Raw genomic sequence first — 15,837 nt, 5'->3', positions numbered from 1 at the left:
ATAATTTGTTATGAACATTATATGAAACGATATATAATACAAATAAATAATTAAAAATAATATATTTCTTATATTTTTTAATAGTAATAACAAAGAATAATGATATATTTTATCAAATGTAAATTATAAAATAAGTATCTAAAAAACAAGTATTAAAACATATTAAATAATATTGAATTTATAATAATAGAAATAAGGACTAATAAATAAGAATACAGAAGCTAAAATGTCTTCTAAAGGTTTATTCATTTTTCTCATGTTGAGGTGTTTGGGTTTTTCCTTGCCCTCATGTATGTTTTAGATCAGGGGATGGTGTCATAATAGTCTGGTTTACAATAATCTGTGAAGCACTTTGAGACTGTGTTTAAGGGCTATACAAATAAACATGACTTGACTTGGCACCCGCTTTCGCTTAGTAAGCAAATAGGAGTCACTCTCACAAGTTGTGGAGTCTCTTAATATATCCTTTTTTTTTTGAAGGTGGAACTTTGGTCATTCACCTGCGTGTGAGGACGAGAAAACACATTTTATTTTGTGACTTCTCAAGTGCAAGCTTACACAACTTATGGGGATTGATACATTATTTTTATGAAGAAAAGCTTCCCTTTAGGAATTGAGAAAATGCACTTACCCTTTACAAAATATTACCCCTTTTTCCTCTATTACCTTAAATTCCGGAATACAGTGAGCTACTTTATTGCTACATATTAAACACTGGCTTTCGAAATGGTGCGGTTTATTCTCTTTTTCCTGTAGTGGTGGCACTGAGGAAAATGGCATAGTGCTCTTTTCCACAACGCATAAGCTGTGACATCTGAAAACATTCATGATGCCTTTCTAGAGGAGACATTAGATTGTTATTTTTGTAATTTAATTTTTATTTTTTGAACATACAACAAACACAAATAAACAAAAGGGAATGAGAAAGGTAAAAAAGAAAACAAAACGTCAAACAGGACAATATTGCAGTGTTGGAGTATCTTCCATGCTCAGGTCACTATTCAAAGTCCAGTCTTCATTGTTTATTATTTATGTCCTTATTATTTATCCATTTTTCCCATTTGTCCATAAATTAGGTCTCTTGTACTTTTTTCAAATGTTGCCCTCTCGGTTACAAATAATTCCTCTACAATGAACCCCCATTGCTCTACGGTGCGGGGCTCTTATTCGTATTACTTTTTTACTAGCGATTAGAATTTCTTACGAGGTATTGAACTTTTTTTCTGTAAGATTTCTTATGTGATCCCCTTATAGAGCTTGTCTTCTTTCTTTGAAAAAAAAAACACATTTCAGCTTCATTTTGAAGGAGCTGTAAAGAATTTGGAACATTTTTACTCACTGCCGCCATCTCCTGGCTTAAAAGGACAGTGTGTAATATTTAGTGGCTCCTGGTACAAAAAACTTTTATTCAGTAAAAAGAAGAAAACATTGATTAGAAGACAAGGCAAAAATTCATGAATTATCATACCATTGTTAAATTTGTATATATAAAAAAAATAGGTTGAGAAATTTATATTTCTTTTACATAGTGGAATCACAACCGAAGGTATCGCCATGTTTGTTGCCTTGCTGCGGCACTGGTTTGTGTTCGCATAGACAACAGTGCCATCTAGGGGTCAAATATTACATGTTGGGGCTTTAAAGTCATGATTTCAGCCTTTTGTCAGCTCATTCATGATGCGTTTACAACTATGTGCATTTCTTAAACGCACTCAAATGAACTATTCTTTAATCTTTCTTTGGGTTTGTACTACCGTACTTTCCGCACTATAAGGCGCACCTAAAAGTCTTATTTTTTTTCAAAAACTGACCATGCGCCTTATAATACAGTGCACCTTATATATGGCTCAATATTAAATCGCAAGGTCTCGCAACAGCCGCCGACTCAAATTTCCCCCGAACGTGGAGTACTCCGCGGTGTATGCTGGGACTTAAGACCATTGTTGCATATCATTATCGAACGTAAGAACTTAGGTGAGCTATGCGGCTTTATATTTTCCCGGTATCTTGTTTTAGAACGATCTTGATGTTGCTGTGATGAGTTGAGTGAATTAAACTCAATTCCAAGTGTTTATTGTCATATGCACAGTAAAGTTGCGAGCGAAAAAGAAAATAGAAACTAAAGAATGGTTGGCATTTCTTGAATCCCAAGACTTTAACCTTCCGAATGATATTTGAAATGATGCATTTGAGTGACATCGTACGGACACCGCATCCGCACGTGTCTAGGACACGTATTTGCTTCTTTGCAAGCTTTGGGAATGTTAAGGGGGTAATCAGTTTGACTGAATCATCTGTTTTGTCGACGTTCCCCTTGTAGCGCCTTATAACCCGGTGCGCCTTATCTATGGAAGATATAGGACCAAAAATATTTTTGGGGGGTGCGCCCTATAGTGCGGAAAATACGGTATTTGAAGCAGGACCTTTCTCACTTTCTGGTTTGAACAATTTTATTGACAATATTAACAGCAAATAAACAATGTGAGGTTTGAACAATTTTTCTCGACAATTTTAACAGCAATTAAGCATTTTCATGTTATACCTACAAATGGAAAGAAAAAACAAACCCAGTGCAATCAAAGCACCCCCCCATTACTCCTACCTAATGTGTAACGTCCTAGATGGCTTTCTAAAAGTAAAGATCAAAGCAGATGGGTGCATTGGAAAATAAAGCATAAGGGGACTTTGAACTCATTTGGGCAGTGTTAACACATAAGAGACATTTAACTTTTTTGAGGACACCTCAATGATTGATACTCAATCGATGCTCCTCCACTTTTTAAGATATGCCCTCTAGTGGTGAATTATTACACACTACCTCTTTAAAAGGACTATATCATAGTTCATTATTCTTTAATAATGATCCTGTATCAAAGGTTTTTATCCACTTCCACCGTCATTGAAGGAATGACACACACACACGAACAGAGAGACAATAAGTGGCTCAATGACACGGAAAAACAACGTCACAAGTTTCCCTTTACGACAAAGTTTCTGCCGAAAGTCGAGTTACTATAGTCAGCATTTTGTCTTCCTCTCGAAGATTCTTAATTTGGTTTTTCGAGAGTAACTTTCATCAAATTACTCATCTTTCATCCCTTTCTGTGTGACACAAACAATAGTCAGAAAAGGGCTACATTCAAAAGTTTCATTTTTTACGGAGGAAAAGAAAGTTTCAAATAAATGTATTCACACAACAAGTGGAAAAAGAGACAAAAAACACATTTAAAAGGTTTAATTTGAATGTAGAATAAGACACTTTCAAAGTCTTTACATACTAAGCTGAAAAAGAAAATCAAGAAAAAGAAAATATATTGGGCAAGATAGTCAGTAAAGATTTGTTTTTTTCATTATCCGCAAGAATTCCTGTTCATTGACTTCGCCATCGCCGTCTCGGTCGGCCTCGTCAATCATTTCCTGCGATTACAAAAAGACACTTTTTTTTTAAATGAACCTTTTAACGGGATTTGTACACACTTCCCATGGCCAAATTCATGCACGTTAAAGGACTTTCAAAGCTACATTTTCAACTTCTCCAGTGCCATTTAAACTCCTGAGTGAATCATGTATTTTGCAGAGCAACAAATATGACTGCAATTTACATATGCAAGTTTTAATTTTGCTTGTGCATTTACCAAGACATGGTTTGTAGATCTTGAGTAAATCCCAAATATATTATGTTATCAAGGGATATACAATTAGACATGACTTGACTTTTGAGACAAATCTCTTCCCATATACAGACGCTTCCCCACTTATGACCATTCGACTTATGTAAAATGGTAGATACAAACAATTTTTGGGATGTCGAAAAATATCCGGACATTGCTGTTAGTTAGCTTTTGTATTGTGTGCGCGTTTTTCCCGAGTACAGGACATTATTGTAGTGCTTCTTTCCGCCACTACCGCCGTGTTGTGGATGCTGTGTGAGATCATCCAGCATACACCATGAAGACGAAATCTGTCTTCTACTTCCGGGTTTGTGTGTAAACATAACAACGTGTACTGTATCGCTAGCACGCTAAGAACTTTGACGTTTTTATTGTTTAATATCTCGTGCATTCATTCAATATGGTTGGTGTAATGAAGAGGCGAGTTGTTTCTTTCTAAATAAAAGTGGAAGAAAGATTGGTGCGGTTGAGAAAATGGTTGGATCGCTTTTATGGGAGGATGAATTAGCCTAACTCTTGAACCTCATCTTCCAAAAGTAAGTTAAATTTAACATTATCTATTTTTATAGAGCATATTATTTTATAAAATGTTTATTTTTTAGTAAATGGTCTGCAAGTCAATGAAGACCCCTTAAAGCGCTTTACAATGGACAATACAGGTTACTTACACAAAAAGTGTTTAGTGTAATAAAGAGGCGAGCTGTTTCTTTGGAAATGAAAGTGGAATATGAAAGCTTGATGCGGTTGAGAAAATGGTCGTAACGCTTTTTGGGCCACTTTTACCACAGAGGACCTCTTGAAGCGCATTTTCCAAAACTAAGTTAAACTCAACTTTTTTTTATCTTTATAGAGCATATTAATGATTTTTTTTTTGTTTGTTTTTTTTAAGTTCAAAACAATACAGGTTACTTATACAAGCCTTAAACATACTTACATACCTGCCAACTACTACGGTTCTGCCGTAATGAGTACGGTTTTCTTGAACCCACTACGGTGTTTCGGTTTCATTACAAAAACTACGGTTTTCCCCTTAAAAAAAAAAAAAAAAATCGTAAATAAAGAACGAAAAACATTCCACCGCGAGATCGCGAAGTACCATTTCAAACAAAGGCTATCGGCACTGCCAGTCGTCTGCGCATGCGGGAGGTTTATTTTTAGCTCAATTGGAGCACTGCCATTGTTTAATCGGCAGCGAGAAGGAACCGAGATGTAGGTCACGGTGCTTTGAATAGATCATGGAATCTACCGGAGAAAAAGTGCAGAAAATTGTGAAACCGAAACGAAAATTACAGTGCTTTCGTGAAGAATATTTCAAAGCTTTCCCTGGAGTAATTATCAGATCGAGAAAAGGTGAAAATTACGCGAACTGCACACTGTGTAGACAAGACTTTTCTGTGGGTCATGGAGGAATTAGCGACGTTAAAGACCACGTTGGAACGAAAAAACACAAATCAAATGCCAATGACAGTAATTCCAGCGGCAAAATCTCCACTTTTTTTGTCGCCCCAACCGATTCTTTGGACGTCATAAATGCCGAAGTGTTATTTACTGAAGCGATCATTGAACATGGTGTTCCAATCGCTATGGCCGACCACATGGGACCGCTTTTCAGGAGAATGTTTCCCGATTCTAAGATCGCTAAAAAATATGGTTGTGGGAGAACGAAAACTTCGAACATCGTTCAGTGCCTTGGTGAAGAATCATCACAAAGCATCGTCGATGTCATCAAATCTTCGCCTTTTAGCATGTCTACTGATGGAAGTACAGACTACGACGATGTAAAACTTTATCCAATTTGTGTACGATTCTTCGATAACCAAACAGGAAAAGTTCTGTCAGTGCTTCTTTCGTTGAGAGAATGCAACACGGCATCGACGGGCGAGAACATTTTTAAGATTATCGAAAAAGAAATGAACTCGAACAACATTCCCTGGGATAATTTAGTGTGTTTTGCTGCCGACAACGCCGCTGTTATGCTTGGATCCAAGAAAGGAGTCGCGTCCTTCATCACAGAAAAATCTCCATCGGCATACATCGCAGGTAATTGACTATGCAATTTATTCAAAATTATTATTATTTCATATCGATGTGCCTATTACGAAAACGCTGCAAGCTGATTAATTTATGGTATCAAATATATCACTTGAAAATACAATTTTCCATAGATTCTTTTACAGTACTGATTTCAATTATAATATTGAGATATTTTAATTCAAGTAAAATTTGTCATTTAATTATTTTTATGTGCCCATAGTAATCACCTTGAGATGTGTGTTTGTATAGATGTAATTAATTAGTTATGTTTTACAAAGTAGTTTCAGGAAATGTCATGTTATTTCTTATACTCCTAATTTTTAAATATCAAAACTTCAGATAATGTTTTTAATAAAATATTACTAAAATTACATGATTTAAAGCAAATTACAATCCATCAGCCATAGGTATATGAGGACTTGCATTAACCATTACCACCAACATTACATCTCTTGACATTATGACTACAGTATTAATTTTTACTACACCATGACAACCTTGTTTTTATGCATTTAGATTATGTTCCAGAATTGGGGATATTATCTATTTATCCATGAACATTTACAATTTTTGCAATTAATTTGCAGGTTGTTCCTGCCATCTCATCCACTTGGCTGTTCAGAGAGGGGCGAAGCAATTGCCAGTGAAGCTAGATGATCTGCTTGTGGACGTGTTCTACTACTTGGAGAAGAGCAGCAAACGCAAGCAGGCACTCCGACAGTTCCAAGAAGAGGAAGGTCTACCCAAGGCCAAGATCCTGAAGCATGTGTCAACGAGATGGCTGTCCCTGGAGCATTGCTTGGACCGACTCCTTCAGCAGTGGACGGCTCTCATCAAGTTCTTTGAGGCAGAGGTGGGTCATGAGAAGAAGTCCAGCATGCCATCCAGCAGAGGAAGAAAGAGGCCCTACACTCCTGATGTGAAGAAGTCGGAGGAGAAGAAAAGGAAGCTGGACACGGCCGCTCCTCAGGCAACAGATGAGAAAGCAGACTCCTCCAAGACCTTCGACTTGGCCAGGTACATGTTCAAGGAGAAGGAAGTGGCGGACAAGTCTAAGAAGGTGAAGGAGAAGAAGAAAGAAGATGACACCAAGACCAGCAGCAGCAAAGCCAGCCTTATCCTCACCAAGATGAGTGACAAGAACACTTTGTTGTATGCCCATTTCTTGATGGCAGTCTTGCCAATCTTCAACGAGACCAACACCTTCCTCCAAAAAGATGAACCCTGCGTGCATCTCTTGCACCATGTGCTCTCGACTCAGTTCAGCAAGCTCATCATGTGCTTAATGAAGCCAAAGGTCATCATCGCTGCCAGTGACATCACAAAGGTGAACTTTAAGGACCGGGCCAACCAGAAGGACGACGAGGATCTCTTCATGGGAACCAACTGCAGGGACTATGTGGCTGAACATGCAAAGGAATGTGACCTCACCACTTTCTTTTCCAGTGTCAGGGCATTCTACAGCAGCACATGCAGCTACATGATCAGCGCATTTCCCTTTGGGGATGAAGTTCTGGTGAATGCCCGGATGCTGGATATCAGCTACAGGCAGGACTGCAAGTTCAGCCAGGTGAGATTCTTTGCTGAGAGGTACCCTCACCTCCTGACCAAGGATGACAAGAGGAGTCTGGAAGAGGAGTTCCTCGTATACCAGTGCGATCCACTCACCCCTGCCATCACAGAAGCTGAGCGAGTGGACACAGCGTGGAACGAGCTCTCAAAACTCAAGGACCCAGCCACTGGCAAGGCCAAGTTTGGAGCCCTCTTCAAAGTGGCCAAGTCTGTGTTGGTGATTTATCACAGCAACGCAGACTGTGAACGCATCTTCAGTCATGTCAACAAGAACAAGACGGAGTTCCGGGCAAGTCTATCGACCAAAGTGCTTGGCAGCCTGATGACTAGGAAAATGATGATGACATCATCTGGATACAAGTGCCACAGTGTGACCCATTCGAAAGACCAGTTGAAAAAATCAAAACGATGCACAATGGAAAACAAATAATGCTTAGGCTGTAGCTTGTATAACATGGAGAACATTTGGATATCATTAATTTTGCTAAAGTGAATCAACCCATGCATGTTTATGGCTTTTCAGTCTCTTATTATCTGCTTTTCAGCGGAGAAAAATCTTTTGGCCTCGCATGTTCAATTGACTCTGGTGTGCCTTGCTTCACTTTGAGAAGTGACTGATTCAATGGAGCAGTGACACTTAGAAATGTGCCAGTGAAATTGTTTGCATGATATATATAGATTTAGCCTTTAGTTTGTTTATTGCTTAAATATGTGCTGAAGTCAGTTAAGTGAAATTGGGAATTTCTAAGATGAGAAGTGACTGCCTCAATGGACATACACTTGTATGCAGTGCAGTGACACTTGGAAATGTGCCAGTGAAATGTTTTCTTAGTTAGATAATTAGTTTAATTATTGTTTGCCAAATTTTGTTTTATCTTCAACTGCTTCCAATAGTTAAATTGCATGTAAAATTTAAGTATTAGTCAGTGTTGGGCCTGGTTGTTATTTTATTTATATAAAAACTGATCAAAATCAATTATATAATTATTCACTCACAAATATATTGGAATATCTCAAATAACAAGTTTCCAAACTAACCTGAAAACCAACCCAAGAACCAACACTGAATAATATTACTTCAATGATAAAAAATTAAATGTTTTGTTTCTTATTGTATCAAATATTGAAAAGAAAAGAAAACTATGAGGGTTTTCTATGACTTTGTTATATTAAATACATTGTTGAGCTTTAAAGAACTTTCTTTTGATTATTTCCATCAGTACAGTTTAGGTAAATTGACTGTAAACATGAGGTTGTGATTGTGAAAAAAATGTAAAATTTGTTACTTCTTAGCTGCATTTTAAGCCCTGAAAATGCTAAAAATCCTTTGACTTCAGGGGGGCTTCACCCCCCTGAACCCCCCACCGGACATCGTCCTGGACCTGACCAGGGCCTGCGGCCCCTGGACCCTAGCTACTAGGCTTTTTCACTTTCAAAAGTTGGCAGGTATGTACTTATATAAACCTCAAACATACAAAATATAGCACTGAAGCAATTTAGGGACAATTTCAACTTACTAACGATCATCCCGAACCTATCTCGCTCGTAAGTGGGGCAGTGTCTGTAGTTATTGGGTAAAAAAAACGCATTATGTAGCTTACATTTTCATTTCAAATAATTGAAGTACTGAGTTACAGGAAGTTTTTCCCATTGCAATTTACCTCTGGGAAACGCTACTTTTTTTGCATGGATCAGAACTAATGTCTATAATTGGTACATAATCCTAGCACAAATACACATTTCATAGTGCCCTGTTTCCCCTGTCCTTTTGGGCGTGACCTATAGGAGGCGATGACGCTTCGTAGGACAATGCCATACAAACTAATGCCAGCTGCAGTTAATCACAAAGAAAGAAGAAATGCAATGGCAAAGCAAAGCCACCAGAGAGCATTGTCCATGTCATTTTAAGCAGACTTGAGAAACTTGGGAATCATTTCAAGGATTTACAAGCAATTTACCCAAGATTCAAACACTTTGCAATCCTTGAAAAAAAACCCCATTAAAATTCAAGCATTTTCAGGGATTTCAAGCACCAGTACAAATCCCAGTATGATGAACATTAAACTGAGTGAGAATTTTTACCCATTCGAGGCTGGGCACATCTCTATGGCCGGCTAACACCCCCCTCAAGCCCCTCAAGTAATTATCATAAATCAAAATCAAAATAAAAGGTTTATGTGTAAGGTTAATACCTGCAGTTCCTCATCCGTGAGGTTCTCACCCAGCTCCTTGGCCACTCTCTTCAGGTTTTTAAATGAGATCTTCCCTGTGCAGTCGTCGTCAAACAGTCGAAACGCCTTCATGATTTCTTCTCGAGAATCCTTCTCACTCTAGTTAAAACCATTTCACGTGTTAACTATGAGCGCAGAAAATATGACTTTTGGGTACTGTACACACCATTTTCATGGTCATCATGCTGAGGAAATCACTGTAGTCGATTGTTCCGGAACCTTCTTTGTCGATGTCTGCGATCATCTTCTTGATTTCTTCCTTCTTTGGTTCAAAGCCCAATGCTCTCATAGCAACCTGAACAATAAATCACAGCTATAGATTACGAACATGATGGACATTTCCCACTAAGAATATGTTCAGATGTCGACTTCATATTTGTCATCTTATGTTTTCCCCGCATTTTATTTTCTTCATCATTTTAAATTGTGTACGCCGTATAGCGTTTGTACAAGGGGGAAAAAAACCCTCAGGTTTTGCACATTCTGAGTCTAATCCAGGTCATCTCAATCTTTGGGAGCAGACGACAACGACATCGTATATTGAAAATAATGTTGCACTACACTAGCAAATATTATCCTTGACCAAGCATTTTTTTTGCACATATTGCAGCTTTGTCGATAAATCATGAAATGTGCATGCACGGCACTTTTTTTGAAGTCAGTTTTTTGTGTTATAATTGAAAAATCAACAAGTCATAATCGTGGGAGGAACCATAGAAGAACTGACAATTAAGAAAACAAGGGCTCATGGATCAAGTCGACACAAAAAAGAATGAATCGCTCAAAGACACAAGCTGGTTATATTGAATATCAAAAAAAGTCCTCCACATCATAAGCAACACTAATTTACTTCAAGTGGGTAAATAACTAAGACGCTGAAATAAGAATGAAAATGGGTCAGGACTTAAAAAGTTGAAAGGTAAAGAGAAGATACCATATTTGTGTATAACACGCACCCCTAAATTAAAAATCAGTATAAAATTTTGTCAGACTTTTTCCATCTCAAACTAAAATAAAAAGCTCCAAACATTGTTGAAAACATGTGGCTGTAGTGGGTTGTACATAATTCACCCACGGAACTATTGTTTAGTTAGCGAGTTCCTAGGGGGACTCTTAATTCGACCGGTTCTAGCCACTCTCGTGTGTTTGTTTTGGTTATCGCAAGTTTACATGTTATTAAAGCAGCGTCCGTCGGCACCTTTGTTTGACACTCCGCCTACGACTCCCGTCTCTGCTCGCTACATTGGTGACCCCGACATTAGTCTCGTGGAAGTTTCCGAGGCTGTGCATACTACTGAGCATACCGTCATGGCATACGCGCCCATTCTCAAGCTCCCCGAGTTCTGGGAGTCATCAGCGCTAACGTGGTTCGCACAAGCAGAGGCTCAATTCGCCCTGCACGGAATCACTAATGATGACTCTCGCTATTACCACGTGGTGTCTGCTCTGGGGAGCTCAACTGCAGCCAGAGCGGTAAGTTTCATCACATCCCCTCCTGAACTGGATAAATATAAGGGACTGAAGGCATATCTCCTCAGAATCTTTGAACTGTCGCGTTCTGAGCGTGCTCGACGCCTCCTTGCTATTCAGGGCTTAGGAGACAGTAAGCCATCGGATCACATGGAAATGATGTTAAACTTGCTTGGCACCGAAGAGCCAAATTTTCTTTTTATTGAACTTTTTCTGCGTCACATGCCGTCGCATGTCCAGACGGCGCTTGCGAATACAACCATTACAGATCCGCGTGCACTGGCAGAGGAAGCGGACCGGTTTTTCCTGGCCACACATAGATACACACATGAGGTGCTGGCCCCTACACGCACTTACAAACCATCAAGTGCGACGCCCCCAGCCAGCAAGGCACGCGCGGCCACCGACGATCAGAATGTGTCAGGTCTGTGTTACTACCATGCACGTTTTGGGCCCAGGGCCAAGAAGTGCCGTCCCCCTTGCACCTCCAACGCGACGGGAAACTTCAAGGCCTGCACTCTGTAGCGGCCGTGAGTGCAGGCGCAAGAAACCGGCTACTGTTCATCCGGGACGCCATCTCCGGCCAAAAGTTCTTGTGTGACACCGGCGCCCAGAGGAGCGTCCTCCCTGCCACTGTGGACGATGTGGGGGGGGGAACACATGGACCTCCATTAACTTCTGCCAATGACACCCCCATCCGCACATATGGGACACGGACAGTGGACGTGTGTTTTGGGGGTCAGCAGTTTACATGGGACTTTGTCACTGCGGATATTGCTTTTCCTCTTCTTGGTGCAGATTTTCTGTGTGCCAATGGATTACTCGTCGATGTGAAAAATGGCCGCCTCGTTGACGCATTGAATTTCTCCTCTCTCGCGTGTGTCCGCGACAAAGGGATTTTTGAGGGTCTGTCCAGCTCTCTCTTGGACGATGATATTTACCACCGGCTCCTCGCCGAGTTCCCCAGTCTGGCGAAGCCCACCTTCTCAGCCTCCACGACAAGACATGGGGTTGAGCACCACATTGAAACCAAGGGGCCCCCGGTTCATGCCAGGGCCCGACGACTCAATCCAGACAGACTGGCAGTTGCTAAATCCGAATTTGCTAACATGGAACGTCTCGGCATCATTCGCCGATCAGACAGCCCCTGGGCCTCTCCACTACACATGGTCCCGAAACCAGGCGGTGGCTGGCGCCCATGCGGGGACTATCGCCGCCTTAACGAGGCTACCACGCCCGACCGTTACCCAGTCCCGCACATTCAAGACTTCTCTGCACACCTGGCGGGCAAACTTCTCTTTTCCAAGGTGGACCTCGTGCGCGGATACCACCAACTGCCAGTGCATCCCTCAGATATACCGAAGACGGCCGTGATAACTCCATTTGGGTTGTTCGAATTTCTCAGGATGCCGTTCGGACTGAAAAATGCCGCTCAGTCCTTCCAAAGGCTGATGGATTCAGTGCTCAGGGACATGCCTTTTGTGTTCGTCTACCTGGACGACGTCCTGGTTGCCAGCTCCTCAGAAGAGGAACACTTGGAGCACCTCAGAGACCTCTTCACCAAGCTCAGTCAGCATGGCCTGATTATAAATCCCGCGAAATGTGTTTTTGGCGTACGCTCCATCCACTTCCTTGGGCATCTCATCACCAAGGATGGGGCTTCCCCCCTACCGTCTAAGGTAGAGGCCGTCTCCACCTTTCCTCAGCCGCCAACAGCACGGGGCCTCAGGGAGTTTCTCGGCATGGTGACATTCTACCATAGGTTTATTCGCCGAGCCGCTGATGTCATGCGCCCACTCTACGAAGCCCTCAAGGGTAGATCACCCAATCAAGCTGTTGAATGGACCACTGAGAGGATCAAGGCATTCGAGGACACAAAAACCGCGCTGTGCCAGGCAGCCATGCTGGCTCACCCAGCCCCCGGAGCCCCAGTCGCACTGACTACAGACGCATCAGACCTTGCAGTGGGTGCCGTGTTCGAGCAGTGGGTTGACAATGCTTGGCAGCCACTCGCCTTTTTTAGTCGCCAGCTGGTCCCCAGAGAACGTAAATACAGTGCATTCGACAGAGAACTACTTGCCATCTGGTTGGCGATTCGCCACTTCCGTTTCATCTTGGAGGGCCGTGAGTTCATCGTCTTTGTTGATCATAAGCCTCTTACGTTCTCCATGTCCAAGACGTCCGAACCATGGTCTGCCCGCCAGCAGCGCCAGCTGTCATTCATATCGGAATACACGACTGACATCAGGCACATTGCTGGGAAGTCCAACGTGGTTGCGGATTGCCTGTCCAGAGCAACCATCAGCGCTGTGCAATTGGGGCTTGATTATTCCAGTATGAGTGTGGACCAGGCTTCTGATAACGGCATCCAAACGCTCAAGAGCTCAGACACTGGTTTGCAGCTGGAGGAGGTTGCGGTCGGAAACTCAGGGGCCAAGCTTTGTTGTGACGTCTCCATGGGTTGGCCTAGGCCGCTTGTCCCTGCTGGCTGGCGTCGGGCTGTTTTTGAGGCAATACATGGCCTGTCTCATCCTGGCAGGAAAGCATCCATTAAGCTAGTGGCCCAGAAGTTTGTGTGGAAAGGGATGAGAAAGGACGTCCGGGACTGTGTCGACTCATGCGTGGCATGTCAATGCGCCAAAGTGCACCGTCACATCAAGGCCCCATCGGTACCATTTGCCATCCCCGAACGGAAGTTTGACCACGTTAACATTGACCTGGTGGGCCCACTGCCCCCTTCACACGGTTTCACTTACCTCCTGACGATGGTGGACAGGACGACCCGTTGGCCTGAAGCAGTTCCGCTGACTTCCACCTCAGCTGTCGATGTGGCCCGGGCGTTCATCGGAACCTGGGTCGCCCGTTTTGGACCCCCTGCAGATCTCTCATCTGACAGGGGCGCACAGTTCACCTCCGAGATGTGGAACACGGTTGCCGAGAGCCTTGGAGTCAAACTTTACCGCACCACTGCCTACCACCCCCAGGCTAACGGGTTGTGCGAGCGGTTCCACCGCTCGATGAAAGCGGCCTTGCGCGCCAGCCTGACCGATGGGGACTGGGTCGATAAGCTACCCTGGGTCATGCTGGGACTGAGGACCGCTCCCAAAGAAGACCTTCAGTGCTCTTCAGCTGAGTTGGTTTACGGTCAAGTGCTGCGGGTGCCAGGTGATTTCATCCCAGACCCAACGACACCCTGGGCTGCATCCAGGGAGAAGTCCATCTTGCAGGGCACTGCGGGAGCGTTTGTGCCTATCCCCACATCGCGACACGGCAGGCCAGTTTCACGGGTTCCCTCCAACCTGCGCTCGGCTGGTTTTGTTTTCATTCGCCACGATGCCCACCGCGGACCATTGCGCCCTCCTTATGATGGACCGTTTAAGGTCCTGCAGCATGGCGACAAGACCATGGTCGTGGACATTGGTGGTAGGCCAGAGACTGTCTCCGTGGACAGGGTTAAGCCTGCCCACATGGATATGTCCAAGCCATTGGAACTGGCCCAAGCCCCACGGCGCGGCCGTCCTCCTGCGGCACGACCCTCCGGTCCCGTGGGTACCCACTCTGACCCTCCGCCCCCAGCAACTGTGGGCTTTCCAACTGAGTCCACAAGCTCTCACCCCCCCGCTGTTCCAACTCCTTGTACCCGCAGTGGCCGGGTCAGCGTCCCATCCAGGCACAGAGACTTTGACTATGGGTGAATTCTGGGGGGGCTTGTGTAGTGGGTTGTACATAATTCACCCACGGAACTATTGTTTAGTTAGCGAGTTCCTAGGGGGACTCTTAATTCGACCGGTTCTAGCCACTCTCGTGTGTTTGTTTTGGTTATCGCAAGTTTACATGTTATTAAAGCAGCGTCCGTTGGCACCTTTGTTTGACACTCCGCCTACGACTCCCGTCTCTGCTCGCTACATGGCCGTATTCAATTCATTTATTGAAAACTGAACACAATACTGACGTCAACTATTTGTTATTGCAACATCCATTGCAGCCTGGTCATCCTGGAAGGGGGATTACCTCGTGTGTGGTCCGTTCTCAAGGTTTTTTTTTTCCTCATGTTGAGGTTTTGAGTTTTTCCTTCGTGTAGGTTTTAGATCAGGGGATGATGTAATAATAGTCTGTGGTTTGCAATAATCTCTGGTCTGTGCAGCCCTTTTGAGACTCTTTGTGATTAAGGGCTGTACAAATAAACATGACTTGACATCCTTTGTAAGTTGTAACGGAATAAGAGTTAAGTACCTTGAGCTCTTTGACGTCAATTTTGCCAGTGCCATCGGAGTCAAAGAGGTCGAACGCCTCCTTGATTTCTTGCTTTTGCTCCTCGCTCAACTCGATTTTCGAGCTAGCTTTCTTCTTTTGGCTGTTGGACGGTGTTGATTTTCTGTAAGCTGTCGCCTGAAAACATCAACAAAGCGTGAACGATGACGTCACTTTGTACGGCGCTTGCATATTTTTCATCTTAAACTTGCTCAAACTGTAATACACGTGTTGCTCAAGAAAACGATACAAGTAATATCAGATTATAAAGTGAGTGCTTAGTTATTAAAGTTAAAAATACATGCCATTTAAGAGGTTTACACTGTAGTAATGGGATAGAAATACAATATCCAAAGAAAAAAAATCCCGGAAGTAATTCGATCCGTTCGTTTGTGTTGCCCTAACTCCTTTTTGCTTCTTCCCGCGTCTTTTTTGTCCTGTATATGCCAAATCAGTCGTTCGAGTGAGTTTTTCTTTAAAACAATAGAACGTCAGATCGAAATCAGCTTTAGACGTATTTTATAACGGTTGCTAACAAAACGAGCTCGTTTGTCTTTACTACCGTTTCAACAAGCGCTACTATTCTCTTTGCTGACGTAAGAACCAAT

At 42.7% G+C, this 15,837-nt stretch overlaps 2 protein-coding genes across 2 annotated transcripts; one reads left to right on the top strand and one right to left on the bottom strand.

The window, feature by feature from the left end:
• Positions 1–3,220: 3,220 nt before the first annotated feature.
• On the bottom strand, positions 3,221–15,834 carry cetn4 (centrin 4). The gene is made up of 5 exons (XM_088344843.1): positions 15,792–15,834; positions 15,212–15,367; positions 9,675–9,803; positions 9,470–9,607; positions 3,221–3,417 (listed from the first exon to the last, which is right to left on the bottom strand). The coding sequence occupies exons 3-5, from the start codon at positions 9,795–9,797 to the stop codon at positions 3,328–3,330; spliced, it is 351 nt and encodes a 116-aa protein (XP_088200969.1). The 5' UTR covers positions 9,798–9,803; positions 15,212–15,367; positions 15,792–15,834; the 3' UTR covers positions 3,221–3,327.
• On the top strand, positions 4,604–8,473 carry LOC148359562 (uncharacterized). Its single transcript, XM_088344842.1, has 2 exons — positions 4,604–5,711; positions 6,293–8,473. The coding sequence occupies exons 1-2, from the start codon at positions 4,907–4,909 to the stop codon at positions 7,705–7,707; spliced, it is 2,220 nt and encodes a 739-aa protein (XP_088200968.1). The 5' UTR covers positions 4,604–4,906; the 3' UTR covers positions 7,708–8,473.
• Positions 15,835–15,837: the final 3 nt, after the last annotated feature.

This window comes from Urocampus carinirostris, chromosome 9 (genome assembly GCF_059441175.1).
Source record: "Urocampus carinirostris isolate Australia breed hairy pipefish chromosome 9, RoL_Ucar_1.0, whole genome shotgun sequence".
Lineage (NCBI taxonomy): Eukaryota > Metazoa > Chordata > Actinopteri > Syngnathiformes > Syngnathidae > Urocampus > Urocampus carinirostris.
Note: the sequence above shows the minus strand (reverse complement) of the source record. Positions and strands in the feature narration are given on the sequence as shown.

Bases quoted from the DNA above. Each gene is read 5' to 3' on its own strand.
- LOC148359562 (XM_088344842.1), top strand. From the start codon at position 4,907: ATGGAATCTACCGGAGAAAAAGTGCAGAAAATTGTGAAACCGAAACGA. The intron at 5,712-6,292 runs GTAATTGACTAT...ATTAATTTGCAG, and splicing joins TCCATCGGCATACATCGCAG to GTTGTTCCTGCCATCTCATC.
- cetn4 (XM_088344843.1), bottom strand. From the start codon at position 9,797: ATGAGAGCATTGGGCTTTGAACCAAAGAAGGAAGAAATCAAGAAGATG. The intron at 9,608-9,674 runs GTGTGTACAGTA...GGTTTTAACTAG, and splicing joins GCATGATGACCATGAAAATG to AGTGAGAAGGATTCTCGAGA. The intron at 3,418-9,469 runs GTATTAACCTTA...TTGTAATCGCAG, and splicing joins TCACGGATGAGGAACTGCAG to GAAATGATTGACGAGGCCGA.